This window comes from Sapajus apella, unplaced genomic scaffold (genome assembly GCF_009761245.1).
Source record: "Sapajus apella isolate SASKATOON/1434 unplaced genomic scaffold, GSC_monkey_1.0 scaffold61, whole genome shotgun sequence".
Classification (NCBI taxonomy): domain Eukaryota; kingdom Metazoa; phylum Chordata; class Mammalia; order Primates; family Cebidae; genus Sapajus; species Sapajus apella.
The window spans coordinates 5,077,681-5,093,760 of NW_022437001.1; the positions used below are offsets into that span (position 1 = coordinate 5,077,681).

Sequence of the window (16,080 nt, forward strand, 5' to 3'; positions counted from 1 at the left end):
GTGGCTGCGATCGGTGCCTTTCCCTCCATTTATATTAAAGAACACACAGCTGCTGCAGCTTCTCCTTCCAGCATGCTGCGTTTCACGTCTATTTGTCATTTACTCGATGTAGTCTAGTCATTGGGTCATGCCACAATGGAATACAAGTAAAACAACAGCATACAGGCTATTGCACATTACAGGTTGAATTGGATTCCCCCACCCCCCCAAAAAAAAAAAAAGCTGAAGTTCCAGCCCCTAGAACTCGGAGTGTTACTGCTGGGATTTAATGTCATCAGGTATGCTAAGGCATGCATGGAAATGACTGTCAGGGAGGGAAAAGTTTAGGCTCACAGAGCCCTAGAAGCAGACGGCACAGCATGCTGCGCAGAGCCATGTGGGGAAGCACCAGCGTCGATCACGACGCAGAGGAAGAACAAAGAACGTAGGCAAAGCCCTTACTGTAGTTTCTGCAGGAAGGAATGGATGAGGCAGGGTGTGGACTGGGTGGTTTAAATGATTTCAGTGGGCAGTGCAGCGCAGGGGCTCTCCCTAGTTGCTGGTAATTGGGACTGAAGTGACGAGGGCAGGAGAGTACAGCCTGCAGTGTAAGGGCCCACAGAGGAGGCTGGGGGGGAGGGGGGAAAGGGGGCTCTGGATTGGAGTTCCACATGAAAAGCTTGCCGAGGTTTAGTATCTCCAGGAATTGGCTAGCACTGGGAAGGGCAGTCTCCTCAGGTCGGTGGGGCCCCAGATGTCAAAACATCAGAATAAAAAGGCGTGTTTAATACACGACCTATTTTGGCAAGAGAGCTGTTGCAGATGTCAGTTCAGATGAGATCATAATGAAGTAGGGTGGGGTCTCTTCATCCAATATGACTGGTATCCTTATAAGAAAACAAAGAGAGGGGTGGTGGTCATGTGCAGACAGCACAGCGGAGGTTGTTCTGTCACTGCACAGGCAGAGACTGGAAAGAACGCCCTACAAGCCAACGGACGCTAAGGACTGCCAGGAACCACTAGAAGCTGGAGTGGCAAGGAGGGATCCCTCCTACAGCCTTCAGAGGGAGCACGGCCCTCCCGACATCTTGATTTCAGACTTCCAGCCTCTAGAATAGTGACAGAATAAATGCCTCTTCTTGGAAGCCACATGGTTAGTGGTTCCAGCAGCCCTGGGAAACTAACACATTCCCTTAACAAAGCTGCTCAACTTCTACAGAAAGCTAACTGAGTGCACTGCGGGGAAAAGGGCTCCAAAGATGTACAGGAAGATGTGAAGTCAAGGGCTAAGACAAGTAGGCAATGCAACCGAGGAGGAGGAAGAGGTGGGAGGACCAGCGAGACTCTGGGCCGTCATCAGGACGGCAAGTAAGAAGCCACAAAGGCTGGACACTGCCAGTGGACTCGAGAGTTAAGGAGAGGTCAAATGGAAAGACTGGGAGAAGCGGCCCTGGCATCACCAAGTTTATGGAGAGCCCCTTTCTACGAAAATGAGGAGGTTAAACAAAGAGGGAGCTGCTGGAGAAGGGGTGAATAGTGGGAATTCAGAACACCTGTTCAGCAAGCAAAAAAGAAGAAAATGGGAAAGAGAAGTAAAGCATATCAAGAAAGGGACATTTATTTTTTCCAAATGATAATAGTTTCTTTCCTTATGACAAAAATAAATACCTGTAATACTAAAATCTTGGATAATAATACAGAGAAAATGACTTTAGTAAAAAGTGCTAAAAATCTTAAATATGCATATGAGAAATAATATATATTCTATTAATATATGAGAAATAATGTATCTCATATATATAATAAATAACATGCAATCAGATTAGAAAGAAAAAACCAATTAGGGAAAAAACAGTGATACAGGCTAAAAGGCAAACAGGCAAAAAATATTTATTCTTATGACCAAAAAAACCTATGAACACAGAATAAACCTGTTATCAGTGAAAAAGAAATTAAAACCACAATGAGAGAGTAATACCGACAGAATGGCTTTAAATGAATACTAAGCTTTGGCAAGGATATGAGGCAACTGAAACTTCCGTACACTAGCTAGATAGGAATCATTTAAGAGTTCAACTACTCTGGAGAAGTGTTTGGCCGTTATCTACTAAAGCTGAACACACCGTTCCCTATGACTGACTGAAAATTCCACTCGTACGTATATAACCAGGAAAAATGCACATAAATGCTCATTAAAAGATGCATACTCCTATATTCACAGCAGCGTTCTATCAGCTCAAAACTGGGGGAAAAAAAACAAATGTCCATTAACAGTAGAAGAGATCAATCTATTGTGTTTTATTCAAATGGAATGCAATGAGAACAAATGAACGACTGCTTTATATAAGATGGATGAATCTCACAAGATGAGTAAAAGAAACCAGATACAGAATACACTCTACTCCATTTACATAAAGTTCAAATGCTGCAGCCCCAACCTACAACATCAGAAGTGTGGTCGCACTTCATAGGGGTGGATAATGACCACATGGGCATGAGAAAGGGCTTCTGATGATGTTTGATTGCTTGATCTGGAGCTAATTACATGTGAAAGTTCATTAAGATGTATACTGATTTGAAACCACATTACGTTTCGCTGAAAACTTCACTTAAAGCTACCCATAATAAATCTCATCCTAAAATAAACTGGTAAATTTTAGGAATAAATCCTGCAGAGTTTTCCTTCCTTTCTTGTAATGAAATGCCTAAACAACCTATTTTATTTAATATATCATGGACATTTTTCAGTGTCATTAAATGGAATACTTTACCATCGATTTTATGAACACTTAGATTGCTTAAATGTTTGCAAAGATAAGTTCGTTCCTAATAATAGCGTTTGAGAATGAGAAATGATGTTTTACAATAGAGGACACCAAGACAGTTGTTGCTAAAGAGAAAGAACGCCAAAAGGCTAAGAAATTAAAAGGCACGTAAAGAACACAAATCATATTATATCATAAAAAAGCTTCTAGATACAAACTAAATTTATCACTGAAAACAAAAACACAACTGTCTAAAGGGTTAGGTGATAAATTACAATCCAGTTATTAATCTGGTGTAAAAACCAAAATAGTAATCATTAACACTAAAGAAAATAAAAACAATATAACAATATCAAAGCACAGCTTTGATTTCAAAAAATAGAATTAAAGCAGAGACTCTGCAAAATAGTTAAAAGTCCAAAGAAAGAAAAGGATAACAACCTAAGGATAAGAATTTTATATTGCAAAAATTAAAAAGTTTGAAAAACTTTGCACTAAAAAGCTACCACTAACTTGTGAGTCTATCTTGCCATTAATAATCACCTTTTTCCAGTGAAAAACTAGTTTAAATACTTTAGGATTCATTGTTTAGAAACACAAGCTAGAGAAACAGTTCCTCACCCTCTATGAATTACTTTCTTCATTTCTCAAAATAGTGGAATCGACTTTGAAAATAGAGTCAAAACCTTTCACTATCTCAAGTCTCTCTCCTGCTAGCCCATCCCCATCTATTTTTAAATCGCACATACATTTCTGCCAAGACTTTTTCTTCTTCAAAAACAAAAACAAAACAAAAAAATACTCTTTAGGCTTTTAAAATAAAACCATTTTTCTCTATCTTGTTTTGACATTAATTAGAGCTTTCTATTAGCAAGCTCTATGTAGCTACAACAAAACATCTTTAAGGTACTCCAAAAAAGTTTTTGAAGTCATCTGAAGTTGCTTATGCTAATGTAATTTAATTCCTACTGATTGACAAAGAATGAACAGCCTACCTTTAAAAAAAAAAAAAAAAAACTAGGATACTAAATTAATCATAATATCAAATTCTTGAAATATGCCAGGGAATTAGGAGCTTACTGTAGTGGAAAAGGCATTTTAATTGTGTAACTACAAATCAGCATCTACCACACTGTAATGTCCATCTGCTTATGATGCTGTGCCAACTAACAGAAACTGAAAAAGATGTGATCGTGGAGCTTATCAAGGACATACAGGCAGATAAATTATTTCAATATTGAAATGTCAAAAGTCAGTAATACTGTAATTTTAGAAATGTATTAGCAGTAACCATCCAAACACTTCCCAAGGGATAAGGTGCTTCAGTCAACAGACATCAAGTGTTGGGGTTCTCCTGTGGCGTTCGCATCTACTGTGAAATGAATACAGCGGGCTAAAAGCAAGGCATGCCATTAAGCATTCAGTTCCCTTAATTCCTGGGTTTCTGAGCCCTTCCCCAGCAAAAATTACATGATTTTTGTCTTGCTCCCAGGTAGGTTTATTGAAAAGGAGAGAACATTCTAGTTAGGCAAACACCAATGTCTTGGATCCAATTATAGTTATGTTTCTCATGATAAATAACAAAAGACCTTTGTGGTAATGATGTTGCTTCCCAAATAACTTGACTACAGGAAGAAAATATATTGAACATAGCAACACAAGCATTTTGGTTTGAGTGACAGTGAGATCATCCTTCTTCTGGTAAAACCGGCATTCGGTCTTTAGCTGTCACGCTCGTACTAAGCACCATGACTCCAACCTTGAGTCCTGAGTCCATTCTTATCAAAATGATACAGCAATGACTTTGAAGCCAAAAGGCTGACACACAGATCATGGTCTACAACATTCTCAAAGGCAGTAGAAATCATGCAGTAAGGCATCCAGCTGGATGCCTGCCTGCCTTCCGGCGGTGGACACCATCTTTCTGCATTTCTCATAGACCAGGTAACTGCATTTTCATCTTATAAATTTCTATGTCAAAACTCCATTATAGGCTCCCCCAAGATGGATCGTCTCTAGGTTCCTTTTAGCAAGTGTAGTTTGGAACTCAGCTAACGGAGAAAGTTAAATTAACTCTCCTAATTTTCTCAAAGAAAAAAATTTTTTGCAGTCGACCTTGAACAGAAAATTTATTTCTTTTAGAACAAGGAACAAAAAAAAATGTGTTTTTTGTGGTGACAAAATAGAAACGAAATTTGTATTTGTATCATGAACCCCAGAAATTAGCATGGAGGTTCACAACAGAAAACTACAGGAAAGAAACTGGTAAGAGAAAATGATGGGACCCAGGGGAAACCTTGAGAAATCTCAGCAGGGAGGGCAGAAGAGAAGAGACGATCTCATCACCACAGAACAGATGGAAACCACTGCACATGACTGAGAAGAATCAAAAATTAGTCTTCAGGCTGGTGTGAGAAGTGGTAACAAAGACTGCTGATGCTTGGTAATTTTAGCAGTCAGCTCAGCTAACAGACACTGAGCAAAACAAGGTAAGCTGTGTCATTGTTCACATAAAATGACAGCTTAACCACAATCCCGATTTTCCAACAACATTCAAAAGGGAAGACTAATTCTGGCCACCTGAATTCTGTAACTATTTTATTCGACACTTAGAAGTCCGTATGTAAAAGATTAGGAGCTCATTCCCACAGTCTCTAGAAGAAGCAATGAGTGCCGATAAGGGTGCTCAAGAGATTAAAATAAAAAATTAAAGTCTACATTGGAAACGTTGGCCCCTAAAATACACCCATTTAATATATGTACTTTTTCTCATTAAATCAACTCACTACAGGTCCCATTCCAACCACAACTGCACTTAGGTGCAAATCCATGCCAATGATTACAGTAGAAGCCGTATTTCTTTCTGACAGTCCTGTTATCCAAATTACTGTGAAGACTATCACAGCATTCCCACAAAGTCAGGAAGCAAAACACAAGGTGACATACTATCTGCGTTTCTACAATCCTTATCACCACGCTGTTCCAAGATACCTTCAACAAACTCTTTAAACTTATTTTCTATCCCCACAGATTCTATTACCTCTTAAGAAGAAAGCTCCTACCTCTTAGGAACCTCTTCATCTACTAAAATATACTAACATTCCAATTTCAAATACACTGCCATCAGTTGTAGGGTAGGATGATAATACTAATGATTGTGGTCATTTAAAACCTTATTCCATAATCACTTTATCTTTCCCTAATTCTCAAAGGATTCTAGATTAAAATTGGCAGTCTTTTGCTTTTTCCAGTCTCTTAAGGCAAACAACATGAAACAATTGTCCTCCAACTAAATTTTATTTCTCTCTTCCCAGTTTGCCAAAAATGCCACAGGGAAGAAATCAAAACAACTCCGCATTTATTTGAGTTTTTGCCGAGAGAATTTTCCCCCACTCCCTTGATCTCAAATTCTCTTTTTTAAAATATCCTCTCTCCATGTGAAAACATAAGTTCATAGAGCCCAATTTTTGCTTTTCCAAAAGCCTCTTTTATATGTATAGTCTAATGGGGCCTATACACTACTTCTTCCTGCAACGCAGCAGGCACCTTTAAACTGGCTGGAGCAGGGACCTCACAAGGAGGTAACATTTAGAGCAATGTTCAGGCAGCAGTTAACATTGGTCCCAAAGGGAATGCTCTAAGTTTTTCAACAGATTAAACTGTGGAATGCAGCCAAAAGGAGAAAATAAAAGGAAATGAAAATACGATTACAGCTACTGTCAGTGCACCTGTGAAAACCAATACTGCAGGTTTCAGCTAGTGGAACTAGGCTTTGAATTTTAAATAAGCCTCCCTATAATCTGGCAAGTTACTTAACATCTTAGCCTTCATTTCCTTCACTACGAAATACCTAACACCAGTGTGCTTCGGAGGCTGTGATGATTAAACAACACGCATCAGATATAAAAAGTGAGCTATATGATAACAGAAAACAAGAAAGCCTCAAATGAGTGTGACTCACAAAAAATCCAATCACAAAATTCACCACCAACAGGCCTTTTTGAATTAACATTTGATCGCATATAATTCACTTTGTATCAAACAGTTTGGGCTCCTGGCATTATCTCGTAATATTCCTTCTGTCTGTAATTTAGATCTGAATATCCTTCTATGTGAAGCCATCTCCAAACTACTAATGTTTCCAAATCTGCTCATCTCCCCAACCTTTCACAAGTTAAATACTTCTGTGTTCCCTCAGCATTTTGCTCATGCCATTACTGTACATTTTATAGTATAATGAGAAGTAAGTATGCCCCAATACTTGCTACGGAATTGTCTCATAGGGACAAGAATCCTGTCCTGGATATCCAGCAACATAATAGGAAATGATTAATGTACGTGAACAAATGAATGAACATACTGTCCCTTTTATGCACCTTGGAAGGCTAGGGGGAGGGACCAAACATCATTTAAAGTGATTTCTATTTTTAACACAAATAGAAATAACAACAAGTTGAGTTTTTCATATGGAAACGTTTAGTTTATGCTCACTACCAACTACAAAGCTGTTTCTATGTACCTTTACATAATACTTACTGGCTGGAACAATGAACTCTCCGTGTAACTCATAGGTCATGAGGGGCTCTGGAAGACTCCTGTACGAAAAGAACAGCTCAGAATTATCAAATAAATCCAAACAAGTCACTTCTGAGTTTTTTATGAAAAGATGTTAAATAGGTTGAACATTTCTTAATTAATGTGTAAAAGTTCCCTATGGAATGAATACCTTTACATATCAAAAAGATACAGAAGTCGAACAGATCACTTTATCAACTGCTGTTGGCACCAAGCACTAACAAAGCCTAAGCAGCCACAAATCCCTACTAGATCTAAGCATACAGTATTTCATATATAATCTGGAAAAATACCTTTGTGAACATCTGGTTTCATATATAAAACTTCCTTCTAAACATTAATGTATTTAAAGCCAAACATACCATCTAACCAAATGTAAGCAAACAATTTTGAAATATCATCTTCAAGGTATTACATGAAGATTCCACACAAAATACATAGAAAACAACCTCAAATCCTCTCTGCTTAAATATATTACAAAACTAAGAATTTATCTTTACGCCTATAAAATAAGAGATGAAATAAAATTGATGACAACGTTAAAAATATACACAGCATTTTCACAGTCTACAAAACAAGTTATATAAGGTAGTTTATTTTATCCTGTGATCAACAGAATACGACAGTTCAGTCCACCTTGCTACATATTTTAAAATTATAAAAGACCAGAGCACCTAGTTTTTATAAACAAAGAATACCTAGATAAGTGTCAGTCTATATAGCCTTTCAGGAGGGTAATCTTGCAAGATATTAAGAGCTTTTAAAAGGTTACAATACTGTAACTCAGAAATTCTGCTTCAAATGTTAAAAAAAATGCACAAACAAAATACTTTAACATATGCAAAGCCAAGAATATCGCTAGGGATAAAGAAGGTCACTTCATATTGACAAAAGTGTCAACTAGTCAAGAAGCCAAAACAATACTAAATGTTAACAGATCTAATAAGAGAGCTCAAAACCACTCGAAGCAAAAACTGACAGAACTGCAAGAAGAAACAGGCAAATCCACAACTATCATCAGAGGTTTAAACACCTCTCTGTTTCAGTAACAGAACAAGTAGACAGAAAAATCAGGATACAGAAGTTCTGAATAAAAATATCAACCAACTTAATCTAATTGGGCATGTCTGTCACCTAAATGACACTCCACTCAAAAGCAGAACATAGATTCCCAGTACATACAGCCCATTTATTTTCCAAGATGAACCATATTCTGGGCCATGAAACGAATCTCAAAAAATAAAAAGGGTTCAAGTCATACAGAGTATGTTCTTTGATTATAACAAAAATTGGATTAAAAATCAGTAACAGAAAGCTATCTGGAAAACTCAAAAGAGAGAAGTTAGAAAGTATTCTGAAATGAATGAAATAAAAGCACAACATATCAAAATTTGAGGGATGATGGTACAGCAGTACTAAGAGGAAACTGTATGCTACTAAACACCTATATTAGAAAAGAAGGGCCGTAAACCAAGCACTTCATTTTGTACCTTAATGAGCTATGAAGAAAAAAGTGTAAATTAAACCCAAAGTAAGCAGAAAAACAGAAATAAGATCAAGCAGAAATCAATAAAATAGAAAACAGAAAAATAATAGAGAAAATAAATTAATCTAAAACCATATCTTTAAGATAATCAGTAAAACTGATCAATGTAGCCAGAATGATTAGGAAATAAGAGCGAAAACAACGCTAGGAATGAGAAGGGTAATTGCAGAATCAGTGCAGATTCTAAAGATATTAAAAAGAAAATAAAGAAATATTATGAACAATTTCATGCCCATAAATTCAAAAATTCAGATGAAATGGGCAAATGTATTAAAAGACACAAAATACCAAAGTCCACTTAAGAAACAGATAACCTGAGAGGGCCTATTGAATTTGTGGTTAAAAATCTTGCCAGTTAGAAGACTCTAGGGCCAGATGATGTCACTGAATGAATTCTACCAATTAAGAAAGAAAAACTACTAATTCTATACCAATTCTTCCAGAAAATAGAAGAGGGAATAATTTCTAATTCATTCTGTGAGTTAAGCCTTATCCTAATGTCAAAGTTACATTATGAGAAAGACATTATGAGAAAACTAAAGACCAGTATCACTCACGAACATAGACGCAACTTTTCTAAATAAAATGTTACTAAATCAAATCCCACAAGATAAATAAAAGAATAATATATCACAAGTTGAGTTAATCACAGGAATACAACACTAGCTTAGTATCTAAAAAGAAAAAAAATCTATCTACTTCACCAAACAAAAAGAAAACTATACGATCATCTCAACAGACAATTTAGGAGAAATAACAGCCTCTCCCACAAAATGGTAATGGAACAACTGGACATCCCTATGCAAAAATGAACTTGAATTCATACCTCATATCTTATGTAAAAATTAACTCAAAACAGATCACAGAACTAAGTGTAAAACCTAAAACTACAGAACTTACAGAAGAAAACCTTTGTGACCTTGAATAAGTACAAACATTTCTTAATATAGCATCAAAAGCGAGTCCATCAAAAGAAAAACTGATGAACTAGACTTCATCAAAATTGAAACTTCTCTTTGAAAGACACAATTGAGAGAATGAAAAGACAAGTTACAGAGTGAAAAAATATGTACAAAGCAGATATCTAAGAAATAACTTGTAAAACTTTTAAAACAATATGGCAATCTAAGTTTTTTAAAATTGGGCAAAAGATATGTATAGAAACTTTGCTCAAGAAAATATATCAATGGAAAATAAGCACATGGAAAAACAGTTCAACATTACTGGTCATTAGGGAAGTGCAAACTAAAAGCGCAATAAAATACTACCACATACCTCTTAGGATGGCTAAACTGAAAAAGACTGACCATCTTAAGAGTTGGCAAGAATATAAAGGAAGTCGCACTTTTGTACATTGTTGGTGAGGATGTAAAGAAATACATCAACTTTGGAAGAAAGTCTATCAGTTTCCCAAAAAGTTAAGCATACACCTACCACATGCTCTAAATATTCCACTCCTGGGATTTATCCAAGAGAAATGAAAGCCTATGTCCACTCAAATATATGTATACAAATATTTTTAGCAGCTTTATGTGCAATAGCCAAAAGTTACAAACAAGTTAAATATCCTTCAGCAGATGAACTGATTTTTTAAAATGCTGGTGTATCTGTAAAACAGTCCATTAGTTAGCACTGAGATGGAATGAACTCCTGGAATATACTACAACATAGGTGAATCTAATCATCCTAAGTAAAATAATACAGATTTCAAGTATATACTGTATAATTCTATTTATATGAAATTACAGGAAATGCAAATTAACATATAATGACAGAAAGCATGTTGATGGTTACCAGTGGATGAGGCTACTTTGATGGGATGTGAGAGAGAGCTTTCAGATGGTAGGAGGAAACTTTTTGCATAGCGTCGCTACCTTGATTATGGTGATAGTTTCAAAGGTGTACATACATCAAACTTATAAAAATGTACACTAAAAATATATGCAGCTTATTGTATGTCAACTATGTTTCAATAAAGCTGTCTAAAAAACAAGTAAAAATAGGCCAAGCATGGTAGCTCACACCCGTAAACCCAGTGCTTTGGGAGGCCAAGGCAGGAGGATCACTTGAGGCCAGGAGTTCAAGACCAGCCTAGTCAATGAAGTGAGACCCTGTCTCTACTTTTTTTTTATGTTTTGAAAGGAAAATTGAAAAATAAAAGAAAAAATGTTTAGGTACATATATTCCTTACATACAATTTATGTTGGTATGGTATATACATACAGACACATAATGACAACCATAAACTAAAATGTAATGCATGAGTGAAAAAGTTCTGCTCTTATTTCCTCTCCTTCTCCCCTATATTCCCATTTCAAGAAGAAAATGAAAAAAAAAAAAAAAAAAAAATCAACTATACCACAGCCTAAATAAAGAAAAAGCAGGGCCAATCAGAAGTAAGCCTTTAGGGGGATCGTTTCAAAATACAGACAAGCAGGAAGTAACAAAAAAGAAAAATGGCTATCTAGCAGAGAAGGAAAGTTAAAGGGTGCTGAAAAGAATAGCGGGGTTGGGGGAAATGGCAACACTTAGAAAAACCACAGAGGGCCAGGTGCAGTGCTCACGCCTGTAATCCCAGCACTTTGGGAGGCCCAGGCAGGCAAATCACTGAGGTCAGGAGTTCGAGACCAGCCTGACCAACATGGAGAAACCCCGTCTCTACTAAAACTACAAAATTAGCCTGGCATGGTGGCGCATGCCTGTAATCCCAGCTAATTGGGAGGCTGAGGCAGGAGAACTGCTTGAACCCAGGAAGCGGAGGTTGCAGTGAGCCCAGATTGCGCCATTGCACTCCGGCCTGGGCATCAAGATCGGAACTCCATCTCAAAAAAAAAAAAAAAAAAAAAAGAAAGAAAGAAAGAAAAGAAAAACCACAGAGAACATTTATTTTCCAATAAAAATGCATTTGTATCTGAATATCTTCTACACATTACTTACATCACTGCCATATGTCTAGCTAGGCAATGCAGCATAAAAAATAAATATTGTTAACATTAGGGAAGCAGTCACACAAATGACAAGTTTCCCATACAAAATGTATTCTGCTGAGTCACTGCAACTCTCAGCCTCCCACCTGACATGTTTTTGAGCCACCTCTCTTTGCCACTCGTTGGGATCTGTTGGGGGATATAAATCATAATATTTACCTAAGTTGGCATTTCCTTCCCAAAACGTCCCATTACAATTTCCAGGCTTAAAAGAAAGTTTCCTCCAGGTAAAATCATTTGACTAGAAACACAAAATCACTCATTTGTCCCCTCACAATGGAAAACTGCTGTAATGAACACGTTGCTAGAAATCAAAATAATTGTCTGTATAGATAAGAAATCATGCAGAGGGCTGGTATTCAGCTCTCTAAAACACTACAAGTAAAAAATTTAAAAATTGCCTCAAGTCAGTAGAAGAAAAGGGAGATCCCATGCATTGGTCCACTGCACATATTTTTCCTTCTCCAAGACCATGGAGGACTTGCTTCTTGTTTTAGTTTGGTGCTTTGGGGATTTGGCAGTTTTCCTCCCTCCACCTCCAACATCCCATCCAATAAGATAGCTGGGTTATTTGCAGTGAGAAGAATTCAAGGGCAAGAGCTTTTTTGGGTGAGAAAAGCTATATTCAGCTTCACGCCATGGTGCCATGAGTGACAGAGCTGGGGCTCCAACCCTGGCAGGCAGGCTGACTCCAGACCTCCTGCTCTTGACCATCACATTCTATTACCTCTCATGCAGAAAGAAATACACTTGCTTGGGCCAGAACCCTATTGCCAAAATGGAGGTAGATAAAAACTCAGTTTTTTCCCATTTGATGCATCACCAAAATTAAAAAAAAAAAAAAAGGTGTCAATTAAATCCTAATTACTGCATTTTCCATTGCTAAAAATAACACAGGGGAAAAGAACAGCAACCCAACTTTCAAATCTCCCAAGGCATCTGCCATCTTATGAAAATTCACTTTATCACATTCAGGCAGAATGTGTATTTTGTTAGAAGTTACATAATAATAGCATCTCATAATGTCATTCTGTAGGCAATGTTTGTTTAAAAGTGGAATTCCATAGGATGAAGCAAGGTAATGAAAGAAAAAGGCAGAAAAAAACAACACAAGAACAGGGGCAAGAAGGAACTAGCTTCCAAGAGTATCAAGAACCAAAAAGAAATCCTATGTACTAAATAAGAGCCTCTAGTTTATTAAACAAATTCCTCCCACACAGCAAAAGAAAAGAACCATATGGAACGGTGGAAAAAAGCATGTGATTTATTGCCAAAAAGGTGGATTTTCACCCTTAGTTTTCCAGCAATAACTGAGTCATCTTAGTCAATCCCTTTACCTGTGCTAGATACGGGTCTACTAAACAGTAAAATGGATTTCAAGCTATCTCCTAGAGTGGCAGTACTTGTTCTGGTCAAGTTAACATGTGCAATTCATTATATGTTTATATCCCTTATCTATTATTTCCTTCATCTACCTAATAGAGGTTTCTCAATCTCAGCATTATTGACATTTTGAATCAAATAATTCTTTCAGTGGGAGGGTGGGCTGTCCTATGTACTACAGGATGTCAGATGCCACCAGATGCCAGGAGCACAGCAAACCAGCAATGATGAAAATCAGTAATGTCTCCAAACATGGCCAAATATCCCACTGAGGGCAAAATCTTCCTCAGTTGAAAACCACTGCTCTAATTTCTCAGCAAGAGGTACAGCTCCAAGCTGCTGGGGATACTGCAGTGAATAGGACTTAAAAGATGCCTATCTTGGGGAAATTTACATTCTTATCCTAGAGTTGGGAGTAATGAGATTCATTTTTACCATGATCCTCACCTAAGCCACAGTTAGTCACTATCAGTGGCAATACCGATATAAGTATACACCCCTTTATCAATAAAGAATGACAACAATGCACATAATAGTTTAAGAAAAAAATGTAGAGGCTGGGAACTGTGGCTCACACCTGCAATCCCAGCACTTTGGAAGGCCGAGGCAGGCAGATCACCTAAGGTCAGGAGTTGAAAACCAGCCTAGCCAACATGGTAAAACCCCGTTTCTATTAAAAATACAAAAATTAGCCAGGTGTGGTAGCAGGCGCCTGTAATCCCAGCTGCTTGAGAGGCTGAGGCAGGAGAAGCACTTCAATCTGAGAGGCAGAGGCTGCAGTGAGCCAAGATTGTGCCATTGTACTCCAGCCTGGGGGACAAGGGGGAGAGGTTGTCTCCAAAAAAAAAAGAAAAAGAAAAAAATTTAGAACCGTGGATGAAAACATCTTCTTTACATAAAGTACTTGAAATAATAGCTAATATGTACCTATTGCCCACTGATAAATTTTATATCGTTAAAAGGTAGAACAACCAGACAACCCAGGCTACCTGATGGGGTACAACATAAAGAATATGTTGTACCATACATATATTCTTGAAATAAATAAAATAAAACCTAACCTGATTCTAACAAAGCCTATTTGAAAACTCTTTATCTACAGGACGTAGGATGGCTACAGAAACATGTTAAAGGCTATCATGAAGATATAATCAAAAATGACCCAGGCTCATCAACAAATAAAAGCCAGTGGTGGAGAAAGGGAGAAACTATACAGATGAAAAGAACCTTAAAACCTATCAACCAAGTGAAATGCTGGCACAGTTTAAATCCTGCAAGATTTAAAACAAATATAAAAACACTTTTTTGAAAGCAGTTGGTAAAAATTGAACATGGACTGAATGTTGGATATTAATTTGTTGTGTATAAGAATTATATTTTGATTGACTTTTTTAAAATGTCTTTTTGAGATAAATACTCAAGTATTTATGGGTACAGTTATATGATGCTTCAGAAAATCTTTAAAAAGTGGCAGGTAGGAAGATTAACGAGTTAACAAGGACGGAATGTTGATAACTCAAGAAGCAGGATAACAGAGCCGTGAGGGTTCATTACACCAATCTCTCTGGTCTTATGTATCTGAAATTTTTCATAATTTTTAAAAAATACAAAATATGTCACGTAAGTTGATTCGAATGTATCCACTGGAACCCAAATAACTTTTACCTGAAAAACAAACCTATGTATGTCAAAAAAGAACTGGTCCTGAGGCCAGGCACAGTAGCTCACAACTGTAATTCCAGTACTTTGGAGGCCGAGGGAAGCAGATGACTTGAGGTCAGGAGTTCGAGACCAGCCTGGCCAACATGGTGAAACCCATCTCCGCTAAAAATACAAAAATCAGCCAGGGGTAGTGGCGCAAGCCTGTAATTCCAGCTACTCACGAGGCAGAGGCATGAGAATCGCTTGAACCTGGGAGGCGGAGGTTGCAGTGAGTCAAGATCGTGCCACTACACTCCAGCCTGGGTTACAGAGAGAGACGCTGTCTCAAAAAAATAAAAAAATAGGCCACTTGTTTGCCATGAAAAATCTAAGTCCCCAATAGAACCACAGCATATAAGAATTAGAGTGTGACCTTTTTTCATTCTTTTGTTTTTACTGTCTAGATACTTGCTCTTCATCTGACCCTGAGCTTATCATTAAATTCTTTTTAATAAAAAAAGGACAGTGACTCTTAAAAAATCCTGCCCTCTTCTAATGCTAGTCCTAAATATTTTCTATTATAAATAGAAAACAAGTTTATCTTAAAACCTCACCAAGTAAACTTCTTTTTGAAGAGTTTGAATTTATATGTTGTCATAAGCCTTTAAGTTTAAGCCATCTAAACTTTAAAAAAATCATTTCAGCATAAAATATAAAGATAAAATAATTCAATAAATAGCCTTCATTCAATCAGCAGCCTCAACAAGTTGTTTCATAGTGTTTAATTCCTAAAATGTACATCTACAAGAAACACCTATTTCAAAACCCAAGTCTATATCAATTTCTGTTCTGCTGTGATTTACTTAAATACTGATGTTTACCCACTACTTATCTTTCTTTCTGGGACACTGAGACACCTGATAAATTCTCCCTTTTTAAAATAAGGCTTAATTTAACGATTGATACTTATGTACGCAACTGGCATCTGTTTTATACTTCAGATCCGAATAGGCCATTCTTCTTTCTCATTACTGAGAGGAGTTTACCTCAAATACTGTTTCAGGGCACTTGTTATCGTCTTCACTTCCCAATCTGCAGAATTCTCCAGGTCTACCTCATTGCATGTTTTTACATCTAGTGAGCAAGCAAACAAGAAAAAAATAATTAAAATCCTGAACATCAAAGGTCCTCTTGTCTCGCTCAC

At 37.0% G+C, this 16,080-nt stretch overlaps 1 protein-coding gene across 2 annotated transcripts in view; it reads right to left on the reverse strand.

Annotated features, from left to right (window-relative positions):
* The window catches only part of ARHGAP10 (Rho GTPase activating protein 10), a 329,689-nt gene that overhangs the window by 98,169 nt on the left and 215,440 nt on the right, over nucleotides 1–16,080 (reverse strand). For both annotated transcript variants that reach the window (XM_032246542.1, XM_032246543.1), the window contains exons 15-16: nucleotides 15,923–16,010; nucleotides 7,281–7,339 (exon numbers count right to left, since the gene is read on the reverse strand). In XM_032246542.1, coding sequence (XP_032102433.1) covers nucleotides 7,281–7,339; nucleotides 15,923–16,010 — 147 coding nt within the window. The remainder of the gene's footprint in view (nucleotides 1–7,280; nucleotides 7,340–15,922; nucleotides 16,011–16,080) is intronic.